At 64.2% G+C, this 12654-nt stretch overlaps 2 protein-coding genes across 3 annotated transcripts; one reads left to right on the top strand and one right to left on the bottom strand.

The window, feature by feature from the left end:
* The first annotated feature begins 495 nt into the window (after positions 1-495).
* ZFTA (zinc finger translocation associated) lies at positions 496-5127 on the top strand. The gene is made up of 4 exons (XM_069809427.1): positions 496-866; positions 2046-2414; positions 3559-3924; positions 4714-5127. Exons 1-4 carry the CDS (start codon positions 809-811, stop codon positions 4896-4898), a joined length of 978 nt encoding a protein of 325 aa, XP_069665528.1. The 5' UTR covers positions 496-808; the 3' UTR covers positions 4899-5127.
* A 230-nt stretch (positions 5128-5357) lies between these two features.
* RTN3 (reticulon 3) lies at positions 5358-11790 on the bottom strand. 2 transcript variants are annotated; one of them, XM_069809419.1, is made up of 9 exons: positions 11585-11790; positions 10018-10074; positions 8068-8859; positions 7328-7535; positions 6580-6718; positions 6418-6487; positions 6215-6261; positions 6034-6092; positions 5358-5898 (listed from the first exon to the last, which is right to left on the bottom strand). In XM_069809419.1, the coding sequence occupies exons 1-9, from the start codon at positions 11697-11699 to the stop codon at positions 5853-5855; spliced, it is 1533 nt and encodes a 510-aa protein (XP_069665520.1). In that variant the 5' UTR covers positions 11700-11790; the 3' UTR covers positions 5358-5852. The 2 variants fall into 2 exon arrangements, with proteins under 2 accessions (XP_069665520.1, XP_069665521.1); XM_069809420.1 differs by lacking the exons at positions 8068-8859; positions 10018-10074 and having other exon boundaries at positions 11585-11783.
* Positions 11791-12654: the final 864 nt, after the last annotated feature.

The raw sequence follows: 12654 nt of genomic DNA, 5'->3' as shown, positions 1-12654 counted from the left end.
TCGGGCCTTTCCGTTCTCTGACGGAAACACCCGAGCGGAGCCGAATCCCCCCTCCCCATCCCTGCTGGCGACCCCAAAGGGGGAAGGGGGGAACACCCGGGCACCTGGGTCCTTTCCCCGCTTTTTGAGGCGGGGGGGGCACGGTCCCGGACGCCTGGCTTCTCCCCAGGCACTTGGAGGGAGGTGGGAGGGGGCCCGGACGCCTGGGTACGCTGGCTGTAATGGGGAGGGGCACTGGGAGCACTGGGAGGGGGAACCGGTCCAGAGTGGGCCAAGCCAAGGAGATGGGGCGGGACCAGCTGGGGAAGCCACGCCCCCTTTCCCCAAAGGGAGGGTGTGGTCTCCACGCCCAGACCACGCCCTTTCTGGACCAAAGGGGCGGGGCCAGCCCAGGGATGGGGAGGGGGGGTGGTGGCGATGGCTTCGTGGGTGCCCCATAGGTCTGGGGACCCCGGGGCGATGCTGCAGGGTGGGGGTGGGAATGGGGGGGGGGGCTGCGTGGGGCAGGGGAGCATCCAGGGGCTCCCCCTTCCCCCTCGCCTGGGCACCCCCCCCCTTTAAAATATTTTTTATAGGGTGGGTGCGCTTTTTGGGGGAGGGGGGCGGGCTGAGACCGGACGGCAACTCATCGCCCCCCACCGCAGCCCCCCGCCGAGGGGCGGGGCGGCCTTGCGGGGGGGATGGGAAAGGCGTGCGGCCCCTTTAAATTTACCCAGGAGCCCTTAAAGGAGCCCCAGGGGCCCCACGGCGGCGTCCCCACCCCGGCCAGCCCCTGCCCGCCACCGTCGCCGCCGCCCCGGGCCCCGCCATGGAGCCCCCGAACCCCCACCCCGACCCCGGACCTCTCCCGCACCCGGACCACCCAGGTGAGCACCGACGCAGGGGATGGGGGGGGAGAGGATGGGGGGGGTGGTCGGTGCGGCCCCTTTAAGGAGACCCCTCTCCTGCAGAGGGGGAGCTGGGCTCCCCCTTCGCGCACAATGGGAGCGATGCTGGCCCTTTAAGATCCCCCCCCCCGGCCCTGGGGGTGACCCCATCCCTTTGCCATCCTCCTGTCATCCTCTAGGATGCCCCTGGCCCTTTAGGATACCCCCATCCAATTTAGGATGCTCCTGTCGCTTTAAGATGCCCCTGTCACTTTAAGATGCCCCTGCCCCTTTAAGATGCTCCTGTCCTTTTAACATGCCCCCATCCAATCTGGGATGCCCCCATCCTTTTCAGGTGTCCCTGTCCCTTTAAGATGTCCCTGTCTCTTTAAGATGCCCCTATCCAGTTTAGGATGCCCCTGGTCCTTTAAGGTGCCACTGTCACTTTAAGATATCCCCACCCTCTTTAACCACCCCCAGCCCCTCTGACATGCCCCTGCCCCTTTAAGGGCCCCTCCCCTTTGGCATGCCCCACCCCTTTTAAATACCCCTTTACAAGCCCCGCCCCTTGAAGTGCGCTGCTCCTTTAAGACACCCTGTCTCTTTAAGAGCCCCCCCTCGCCCTTTTAAGATGCCCCATCCCTGTGGACCCCCCCATTTGTGATGCCCCTGCCCCTTTAAGAACTTCCCTTTCTCCTTTAAGAGCCCCCGGTCTCGTGTCCCCCCTCCCCTCCAGATCCCCCTAATTTGAGGTCACCCCTGTGGGCCGCGTCCCCCTCCCAAGCAGGACTGAGACCCCCAACCCAGGGGACCACCCCACATAGGGTCCCCCAAGACCCTCAAGTTGGGGTGTCCCCCCCCAGGATCCCTGAACCCTCCCCCCCAAAGTGGGTCCCCTCAGGCTCTGCTATCCCTGAGGACCCCAAAAGCCCCCCCCAGCCCATAAACGTCCCTCTCAAGGGCCCCCCATCACCAGGGACCCCCTAAGACTTCCTCATCCCTGGGGACCCTCCCCGTACTCGAGTCCCCCAACCCCTGGAGCTCCCCCAAATCTCCCCGCCCCATTCTTGGAGCCCCCCATACATCAATCCCCCAAGACTCTTCCATCCCTTAGACACCCCCACCCCCAAATCCATACCCCTTCCCTCCATCACCCCCCCCCCCCCCCGCTCCTCGCAGCCTCCCCGCCAGAGCCGGGACCGCGGGGGGGCCGTCGGAGCTCAGACCACTGCGAAGCTCGAGCGTCGCGGCCGGGTCGGAGCCGTATCCCGGGTCGGGATCACCGTCGGTATTACCACGAACGCTGGCGAGCCGAATACCTGATGGAGTTCAACGCGGCGCGCCACGGGATGCTCTGCATGGTTTGCGGCAGCGCCCTCGCCACCCTCAAGCTCAGCACCATCAAGCGCCATATCCGGCAGAAACATCCCTATTCCGGCGCTTGGGGACCCCGCGAGAAGCAGCTCGTCCTCCGCTCCTGGGATTCCCACCTGGGTCTCCACGCCCACCCCGACGGACCCCCCGGTGCCGGTGGCGGCGGTGGGACAGGTATTGGGGGGGGGGACTGCGTTGGGGACCCTTTTATGTGAGGACACCTAATGTGGCCCCCCCCCCCAAAGCGGAGCCATGCCCTTAAGCTGAGCTGTGTCCCTTTAAATGTGGCCACGCCCCCTTTAATGTAGGGCTCCCTAAATCTGAGCTGTGGCCCTTTAAATGTGGCTCCTCCCCCAAAGCTGCACCATGCTTTTTTAAATATAGGCCACTCCTCCTTTAATGTGACCCCCCCCCAAAGGTGGGTCACACCCCCTTTAATTGGAGCCGTGGCCCTTTAAACGTGGGCCACGCCCCCCTTAAGGCAGTCGTGTCCCTTCTTTAAATATTGGACACGCCCCCTCCAATGTGGGTCCCCCTACACACACCCCCTCGAACCTGACCCACGCCCATTTAAATATGGGCCCCGCCTCCTCTTAAGACAGGCCCCGCCTTCTTCAAATGGAGCCCCGCCCCTTTCAAATCGCCGGGTGCCCCTTTAAGACAAGCTCCGCCCCGGGACTGACATGCCACACCCACTCTTGCAACTCACACCCGCTTGCCCTCAGCCACGCCCCCAAACACACCAGACGTGTTTAGGCCCCGCCCTTTCCCTGCTGCCCCCGCCCCTTTCCTCAGCCCCGCCCACCTCACGGTTGGGCTCCGCCCCCAGCCCGTGTCTCCCCCGGCCCAGGGACCCGGAGCTCTGCTGTCCCCAGCGTGTCCCCGGGACCCCGGCCCCTCCCCGGGGACCCACGGTGTCCCCAGCGCACCCCCACGTCCCCAAGGTGTCCTCGTCGTGTCCCCAGGGTCCTTGCCCCATGGTGTCCCCAATACATCCCCCCATGTCCCCAAGGTCCCTGCCCCATGTCCCCAAGGTGTCCCCAAGGTCCCTGCCCCGTGTCCCCAAGGTGTCCCCAATACACCCCCCATGTCCCCAAAGTGTCCCCAATGTCCCTGTCCCACATCCCCATGGTGTGCCAAATACATCCCCCATGTCCCCAAGGTCCCTGCCTCATGTCCCCAAGGTCCCTGCCCCATGTCCCCAAGGTGTCCCCAGTACATCCCTCCCCATCCCCAAGGTGTCCCCAACACCCCCAAGGTGTGTCCCCCCCCCCCAACCCACCTTCCCGCGCTGAGGCTGCCGTCCAACCCCCCCCAGGCTCCCCGTCCCCCACCCGTCCCCGCCGTCATCGTCGTCGAGGCTGCCCGCGTCCCCCGTCCCCCCGAGGTGGGAAAACGTCCCCTTCGGGGTTACCGGTGACGAGGGTCCGCCCGGGGGGGGACTCGCTCCGGGGGTGGCTGCGGGCCGAGCTGCTGCTGGACCTGGAGGCGGGGGGGAACCGGCTGCGGTGTCTGCTCTGCGCCCGCGCCCTGCCCTCGCTGCACCTCGGGGACATCCGCCGCCACGCGCTGGACGCCCACCCCGGCACCCTCCGCCTCGGCCCCGGAGAGCGCGGGGCGCTCCTGCGCGCCTGCCGGGGACGGGGACGCGGGGACGGGGGCAACGATGATGATGTTCCTGACGGTGAGAGGGTGATGGGGAGGGCTGGGGGACGTGGGGTAAATGGGGACGGTGGGGGGGAGTGGGGACACTGGGGGATGTGGGGACGCTGGGGTAAATGGGGACAGTGGTGGGTGTGGGGATGGTGGGGGGTGTGGGGACAGTGGGGGACGTGGGGATGCTGGGATAAATGGGGATGGTGGGGGTGTGTGGGGACAGCTGGGGGACATGGGGACACTGGGGTAAATGGGGACGGTGGGGGGGTGTGGGGACAGCTGGGGTAAATGGGGATGCTGGGGTAAATGGGGACGGTGGGGGGTGTGGCGACACTGGGGGACATGGGGATGGTGGGGGGTGTGGGGACACTGGGGGACATGGGGATGCTGGGGTAAATGGGGATGGTGGAGGGTGTGGGGACGGTGGGGGACATGGGGACACTGGGGACTGTGGGGGGTGTGGGGACACTGGGGGATGTGGGGGGTGTGGGGACAGTGGCGGGTGTGGGGACACTGGGGTAAATGGGGATGGTGGGGGACATGTGGACAGTGGGGGACATGGAGATGGTGGGAGATGTGAGGACACTGGGGTAAATGGGGATGGTGGGGGACGTGGGGAAACTGGGGTAAATGGGGACGGTGGCGGGTGTGGGGACAGTGGGGGACATGGGGACACTGGGGTAAATGGGGATAGTGGGGGACATGGGGACACTGGGGGGGACGGACATGGGGACACCACAGGGCCACTGTGGGGGCCAAGCGTGTTCCCACCCAGGGACAGGCTGGGGGGGGACAGGGCTGTCCCCGCTCCCCCCAGCCCCGCAGCCCCCCAGCCCCACCGAGGAGCAGGAGGATGAAGCAGCAGCCACTGAGGCTGAAGCAGCTGCCACAGGGGAGGAGGAAGAGGAAGGCGTGGGGGGGGGCCCCCCGGGGGGCTGTGGCCGCCGCAGCCCCCCCCTCTTCTCCCTGTGCCCTGGGGCCCCCCCTGCCTGCACCGCCTGAGCCCCCGGGGGACAGGGACACTGTTGGGGGGGGAACGACACACATCACATGGTGAGGGGGGGAAACTGAGGCACGGGGGGGGGATGGGACACAGAGACACCCCCCCCCTCAGTGTCCCCAGTCCCACCCCCAGAGCCATGTCCCCCCTCAGTATCACCAGTGCCCTCCCCACGCCTCAGAGGTGGCACCTATGGGTCCCCTCAATGGTGTCACCCGTCTCCAAAGCTCCCCCCCCGCAGTGTCACTCTTATTTATGCGTGTCCCTCCCCCTTTTTTTTTCTAAGCTCCCCCCCCAAGTTTTTGTACATGACACCCTTCAATAAACCCATACCTGGATGCCCCGTGGAATGACGCGGCGGGGGGGGGGAGAAAGACAATGACAGACACGGGGACATTTTGGGGGGGACATGGGGATATTTTGGGGGGGGGCACGGCAGCGCAAAGGGGGGAGCAGAGGCATCCGTCGCGGTGTTTTATTGATGCCGCTTCCCCGCGGACGGATTGGGGGGGGTCCCCTGTTTTCCCCCCACCGCAAATTACTGGTGGGGGGATTGAGGGGGGGGCGCAGTGCGGTTTGGGGGGGCTGCGGGAGGGGGCCGAGCCCCCCCTCGAGGGGCTTTGCCCCGCCCCCCCCAATTTACAGCAGTTACAGACATTTCATCTCAATTAACGTTAAAAAAAAATAAAGGGGGGGGAGAAACGAGCTGGGGGGGATCCCCCCCCCAGGGGAGCGGGAGGGGGGTTTTGGGGTGCAGGGCCCCCCAATAGCCCCATAGCAGAGGCCAAGTCCAAGACTGGGGGGGAGGGAAGGACAGACGGACACCACTGTGAGAGATGGAGGGAGTGTACGAGCTTGGGGGGGGTGTCTGAGTTTGGAGGGGGCCAGCAGATGAGCTCGGGTGGTGGTGGGGCACCAGCCGGGTACCCCGATATTTCCCCGCCACCCCTGGGGTTTTATTCCGGCTTCTTCTTGGCCAGGCCTGGGAGCTTCGCCTGGATCCTATGGGGAGAGCAGAGAGGTGAGAGGCTTGGAGGGGGGCATAGTGATTTTGGGGAGGGGCACGCAGCGATTTTGGGGGGGCCACGGCAATAGGGAGGGGGGAAAAGTGATTTGGGGGGTCCCGTCAGCACTTACTTGGCCATGAGGTCCTTGGTCTGGTTGCGGGCGATGCCCACGTAGTGATCGATCTGCACCTGGTGGGGAGGGGCAAGGGGGGGTTTTAAGGGGCAATCTCCCCATTTTGGGGGTGCCCCTCTCTTTTCTGGGGTACCCTCCCTCCATTTTGGGGGTGTCCCCCTTCCATTTTGGGGCTTACCTTGTACTTCTCGTAGAGGGGCGGGAGGGTGAAGGCCAATAGCTCGGCTGCGAGAGACAGAGGGTTCAGCGCCACAGGATGAGGGAGGCCAAGTCCCTGTCCCGTCCCGTCCCCCCGAGTTATTTTTTGGGGGGCCACCCCCCAAAATTAAAAATTTGGGGAAGTTATTTTATAAGGGGAGGGGGGCAAAGCCCGACTCTTACCGAGGATGAGGAGGGTGATGCCATTGAAGACGGCTCCCACGTAGGTCAGCAGCCACATCGACATGGCCAGCTGGGGTGGGGGGGTAAAGGATAAGAGGAGCGTTTTGGGGGGGTCCTGGGGAGGGGAAGAGGAGGATGAGGAGGGGGAGGAAGGCCCCTTACCTTCACAGAATCCACCAGATCCTCCACCAAGAAGAGGCGGAGGAGTAACCGCAGCACCTGGTTGAGGTGGTGGGCGACGGTGGTGGCGTGAGCCTGGAAGGTCTCGGGGGACAAGGTCACGTCCAGCTCCAGGTAAGCTCTGAGGTGGGGGGGTGGCACAGTCAGGTGAGGGAGGGGGCACCCCAAAAATCCCCTTCTACACCCCAAAAATCCCCCCCTGCACCCCAAAATCTTCATCCGTCCTTCAGAGGAGGAAAGAGCAGCCAGGCTGCTGTGCATCACCCAATGGGTGAGGTTGCGATCCCCTGGGAGGTGTCCCCAACCTCCCACCCCCACCCAAAAACAGGGGGGGACCCCAAAATACTGCCCCTGCACACCAAAATTCCCCCTGCACCCTGAACTCCCCTCCCCCCAAACCTTCATCCATCCCGCAGAGGGGGAAAGAGCAGCTGGGCCGCTGTGCATCACCCAATGGGTGAGGTTGCTGTCCCCTGGGGGGTGTCCCCAAGCTCCCACGCCCCCCAGAAATGGGGGGGGACCCCAAAATCCTCCCTCTGCACCCCCAAATCCCCCCTGCACCCTAAACTCACCCCCCAAACCTTCATCCTTCCTATGGAGGGGGAAAGAGCGGCTGGGCCACCGAGCGCATCACCCAGCCACCATCCCTGGGTGGGGGGAGGGGGGTTGTCCCCAACACCCCTCACCCCCCAAAACTGGGGACACACACACCCCCAAAAATATCCCTCACCGAAAGGGGTGCCCCTCTTCCGACTTCTGGACAGCCTGGACGACGGCTTTGTAGACGCGGAGGCTGATGGTGACAGAGAGCAGGGCCAGGGCGAGGTGGGCGACCACGCTGACGGCGCTGAGGGTGGCCAGGGAGAGGAGGAGGAGGAGGCTGGCGCCGAAGACGATCCCCGTCTTCCTCACATCCCGCCAGAAGAGGAGGTCGTGGACTGTTGGGGACACAGAGGTGACAAAGGGGGGGTGACGTGGGGTGCAGTGTGTCTCTCCCCCCCCCATCACAGGTGGGGGCTGGTTGTTTCCCCTCCGATGGCTTCGTCTCTCTTTGATTCGCTTCAATTCGCCCCAAAATGGGTCCGGTGCCGTCCCTGTACCCCCCCATTCACTCGTTAGACACAGGCATTAATTACCACCTCCCCCCCCCCCATTACAAACAAGCGTTAATTACTTCCTCCCCAGTGTGACGGCGGGTTTTGCCAGAAATCCCCTTTTTTTTTTACATCAAAACAAGACGTAGACGCGGGGCTCCCCCCCCACCAACATCCCCAGCGGCGTTTTGGGGCTGCATCCCCCTTTTTGCCTCACTCCTCCTTTAATCCCTCACTTTTTGGCCCCCCCTTTATTGGGGGGGGGCCCAGCTGCAGCCCCCCCCCCCAACCTGCTGTTTTGGGGGTGACTCAGTGGCAGCGGCGATGATTTTGGGATTAAAAAAAATGGGGTTTTTTGTTCTTTTTTTTTTTTTACCTGCCAGGCAGGGGAGGAGCTGGGTCCCCAGGGGGGGTTCGGCCAGGTCCCCGGGGGGATTCGGGGTATCCTGGGGGGGCTCCCCCAATTCCCGCAGCGCCCGCAGGGTCAGCCGCTCCTCCTCCCAGTCCCGGGCAGCTGGGCGGGGGGGTGTTTCGGGAAGGGGGGGTGGCGGCGGCGCGACGGTGATGCCGGTGCTGCCGGCGGTGGCACGGTGCCGGGGAAGGGTGCCGCCGGGGAGATCCTCGACTGGCGCTTCCTCGATGACAGTGTCGTCAGAATCGCCCGAGCTGTCGGCTTCGACGCCAGTGTTACCGCTGCCGCCGGCGTCACCGCTGCTACTGGTGTCACCGTTACCACTGGTGATGCCGTTACCGCCATTACGCTCCACCAAATCCCAGCTGAGCAACTCGTTGGTAAAACTGTGCATCTCCCGGACGCACTTGGACACCTCTTCCAACGCTGCGGCGGTGCCGGATGTTTGCCGGCACAATCCGGTGGGGACCTTAGCGGTGACACCGGTGATGCTACCGGCGCGAGGTTTCGCCGGGAAGTCGCAGATGCGATCCTCAGGGATTTGGCTCAGCACCTCGCGCTCCCCCAGCAGCGCGGCGGCGGTGCCGTATTCCCGGTCAAAGGCGGCGCGATCCGGCACGACCTCGAAGGGTGATTCAGGGGAATCCGGTTCTTTCGAGGGGGGTGCCCCCGAGGAAGAGGAGGAGACGGCAGGGTGGGGGGCGGGGAGGAAGGCTCCCCGACCTCCTTGTCCCCCTGGTGCCGCTTCGGCGCCCGCTGGGGCCGGAGAGAGGGGAGAAAGTCAGGCGTGAGGGGCAAGTCGATTTTTGGGGGGGGGGGCGGGCGCAGCATGCATGGGGAGGGCCGCCATGCACCCAGCTGCACCCCAAGCGATGTTTCGGGGTCGTCCCCCCACCTCGGCACGGCCATGCTGGGGGGGGTGAGCAGGTCCCGTGGCGGCGTGAACAGTCGGACGCTCCCCCCCCCCTCCCCAAATACACCCCAAAACCTTCAGGTTTGGCACCAGGAAGCGGGGGGGTCCCGCTGGGGACCTCGGTTTGGGGCTAAAAACAGCTGGACTGGGTCTGGAGTGAGGATGAGGGGGGGCAGGATTCAGCCCCCCCCCCTCCCCAAAGGGTGTGGGACCCCAGCGTGGCCGCAGCCTCCCTCCGCCCACTCTTGGGCCCAGATGGGAGAATTTTGGGTCCTCCAGGGCTGGGAGGGGTGTTTTGGGGCTCCTCACCTCCCCCCCCACCTCCACCCCAAATTTCAGGGCCGGATCCAGGCAGGGGGGTCGCACACAGACACAGACGGCGGCGGGTGGGACGCGGGCGCAGGCGGGTCTTGGGTTTTTTTGAGGCCAAACAACGAGAAACGGCGAATTCCTCCTCAGCCGGGTGAGCAGCAGCAGTGGGGGGGGGGGAGGGGGGGGCCGTGCAAAGCAGAAGCAGCAGCCGTGGGGCAGAGGCGATGTGCGGGGGGACACAGCCATGGGGCAGGCATGAAGCCGTGGGGCGGGGGGAATGAAGCCTTGGGGCAAGCGCTTGCCCGGAAAGAGGGAGAAGAAATTCTGTTAATAAGCAGGAAGGAAAAAGGAAAAGAAAAATGTCAATTTTTTGGTGGGTTTTAAACCACCCCTCCAGCCTCAGCTGCCATTTTAGGGGGGGATCTCAGGACCCTTTTGCCCCCCCCAAAATGAGCTGCAGGCGAAGCCCCCCAAAAGCAGGGGCTATTTTTGGGGTCTGTCATCGTTCCCCCCCGCCCCAAGCCACCAGCAGCACCCGGATGGAGAGCGCAGTGGCATCGGGAACCCCAAACCGGCATTGGAGACCCCCCCAAAACCAAGGGGGTCGTTTTACGGTTACAGCCTTCCCCTCCACCTCGACATTTTTCTTCCTGGGGTGTGCAGGAAAGTGTGGCGGGGGGGAGACTTGCCTGGTGAAGCCGCAAAGAGAGAGACAGGCTGGGAGGAGGAGGAAGAAGCGGGGGGATCTGCAAGAAAACATAGAGGGTGAGAGCTCAGTGCCCCGGGGGGGGGCCCCCCCAAAACCAACACCCTCCCCCAAGCCCCCCCCCCAAACCCGTCAGGGTCAGGGTGTCACCTCCTGAAGCAGGGAGGGGGTTTCACTTCGACGCAGCAAGGCTTCATCCCACTGTCCTGTGTCTTTTTGGGGTGCTGATGGTTTTTTTGGGGTAAACGCCCCCCCAAAATGGGACCGTTCGCTGCCTCTTCACCCCCAAAACAGGCAGATAGGGGGAGGGGTGGCTTGAGCACCCCCAAACCCCCACGGTTGGAGTCTGCGTACCCTTTTCCACAGGGTTTTACCCCAAATCGGGGCGTGTCAGGCGCCGGCGGTTCCACACTCACAAAAGAGGGGGGTTCCCGGGGGTTTTGGGGCACCCGGTTGTACCGCAGAAGGGGAACAGGGTTTCCTCCAGTTTCCCTTTTTTGGGGAGATGTTGTGTCACCTGCCGCCGCCTCTTCGACGCGAGACCATCAGGCGAACGCTGGTTTTGACCAAATTTGGGGGTTTTTACCCCATTTTCCCCACCCTGATCAGGCTGTTTGGGGCAGGAGTCCGGCACAGCAGCTGTCCCCACCAGGTGACAACAGCTGGAGCACAGATGGCGTCGTGTCACCCCAAAATCTCCACCTTCCCTCCCTCTTGGCACTGGACCTCTAGGGAAGCTCCCCCTGCTACTGCCAGGGTGATATGTGGGGCAAAACTGCAGGGTTTTGGGGCTCTGTGGGATCTGACTGTGAAAACTGGGGTGAAAACACGGGAATCAAGGTACATGGGCGGTAATCGCAAAATCAGGGTGCCCTGAAACGAGCGCTGGCATTCAGGGGGTGCCTCGGGGGTGAGGGGGAGGGCAAAGTGCCCCCCCCCCCCAAATGCCGGGGACCCCCCCCCCCCAGCTCACCCTCCTGGGGCGGACGGACGGAGCAGCCTGGCCACACAATGACCTCCCTCCAAAAAAATCCAACAGCCCCTTTTCTACATGTTTTTCTCCCGTTTCTGCAGGATGCAGGGCTGGATGTGCCACTGCCCCCCTTACCTGCCCCCTTAAAGGCCTCTTTCCCCTATATCTGCCCCCTTAAAGGCCTCTTTCCCGTATACCCGCCCCTTAAAGGCCTCTTCTCCCCACATCTGCTCCCCTAAAGGCCACTTCATCTCATATCTGCCCCCCAGAACCCTCTTTCCCCTATACCTACCCTCCTAAAGACCTCCCCCCCCATAATTGCACCCCTAAAGGCCTCCGCCCCCCAGATCTGCCTCCTATAGGCCTCCTTCCCCTATATCTACCCCTCCAAGACCTCTTTCCCCTATATCTGCTCCTTAAAGGCCTCTTTCCTCCACAGAATTGCCTCCTAAAGGTCTCCCCACCCCCATATGTGCCCCCCTAAGGCCTCTTTCACCTCAGACCTACCCCCTAAAGGCCTCTTCCCGCCCCCCTTCCTCAGGCACCCCAGGCCCTCCAGGCCCCGCCAGGCCCTTACCGGCGCAGAAGGCGGAGCCAGCGGCCCCGCAGCCTCCGAGCTGGGGCTGTGACTGACCGGAGGAGGAGGATGAGGATGAAGAAACGAAGGGGGATTGAGTAGTGGGGTCAGCCATGGCGACGAGCGCGGAGACCCGCTCAAGCGCGTCCGTCCGGCGCGGCGGCCACGCACCGACTGGCGGGGCGGGGCCGGGCGGGGCGGGGCCGAGGCGAGTTGCGCATGCGCCAACAGCCGGGCATGCGCGGAAAGCCACCCTCCCGCCGCAGCTCGGCGCTCCTGCGCATGCGCCGGGTGTGGGAGGAAGGGGGAGGGAATGACGCCCTCGCTTTGCGCTCTGCGCATGCGCCCGGTGCGCCGTCGCCATGGCACCCGGCCTCTCTCAGCCACGCCCCCCTCCCCGCGCGGTGCCTGATGGGAGTTGTAGTCCTAGCTGGGCCCCAGCTATGGGGTGTCTATAGGGGGCGGGGGAGGCTATGGGGTGTCCCCTATAGGTGGGAGGGGCCTGAAGGATGTCTCCTATAGGAGACAGAGGGGCCTTGTGCTCCTCCGAGGGTCAAACAGAGCCATTGGTTGTCCCCTATAGGGGGAAGGAGGGTATGGGGCGGGGGCTGCATGGCCTCACTCCATCCATAGGATCCCCTATAGGGTGGGCAGCACCATAGGGTGTCCCCTAAAGGGGGTGGGGGCCTGTAGAATGCTCCCTAGTGGGCCATGGGTGAGGCCTACGGTCCCCTATAGGTCAGATGGAGTCCTACGACATCCCCTGTAGGGGGTGGGGAGAGCTATAGGGTATTCTCGGTAGCAAGCGGAGGGTCTTTACGGCCCTTCTGTAGGTCAAACCGGGCTGCAGAGCGCTCCCTATAGGGGAAAGGGGCTATAGGGTGACCCCCTAGGGCAGGCAGGGGCCTATAGAAAACTCCCTATAGGAAAGGGAGTGGCCTTACAGTCCTGGATAGGGTGTCCCCGGTGGGGGGGGAGTGGAGGGATCCGCGCCCTACAGGTGGCGGCACGCGCAGGACACCCCTATAGGGCCGGCGCTATAGGCGAAGGGTTGTTGTGGTCACGTGCTC

Source organism: Haliaeetus albicilla, chromosome 22 (genome assembly GCF_947461875.1).
Source record: "Haliaeetus albicilla chromosome 22, bHalAlb1.1, whole genome shotgun sequence".
In the NCBI taxonomy this organism is placed as follows: Eukaryota; Metazoa; Chordata; class Aves; order Accipitriformes; family Accipitridae; genus Haliaeetus; species Haliaeetus albicilla.
This window is presented reverse-complemented; position numbering and strand designations above follow the sequence as displayed.

Excerpts from the sequence above, each read along its gene's own strand:
- ZFTA (XM_069809427.1), top strand. The coding sequence starts at position 809 with ATGGAGCCCCCGAACCCCCACCCCGACCCCGGACCTCTCCCGCACCCG. Across the intron at positions 2,415-3,558 it reads CGGTGGCGGCGGTGGGACAG|GCTCCCCGTCCCCCACCCGT; the intron begins GTATTGGGGGGG and ends AACCCCCCCCAG. Across the intron at positions 3,925-4,713 it reads CGATGATGATGTTCCTGACG|CCCCGCAGCCCCCCAGCCCC; the intron begins GTGAGAGGGTGA and ends CGCTCCCCCCAG.
- RTN3 (XM_069809419.1), bottom strand. The coding sequence starts at position 11,699 with ATGGCTGACCCCACTACTCAATCCCCCTTCGTTTCTTCATCCTCATCC. Across the intron at positions 6,719-7,327 it reads GAAGAGGGGCACCCCTTTCG|AGCTTACCTGGAGCTGGACG; the intron begins GTGAGGGATATT and ends CCCCCACCTCAG. Across the intron at positions 5,899-6,033 it reads ACCAAGGACCTCATGGCCAA|GATCCAGGCGAAGCTCCCAG; the intron begins GTAAGTGCTGAC and ends CTCTCCCCATAG.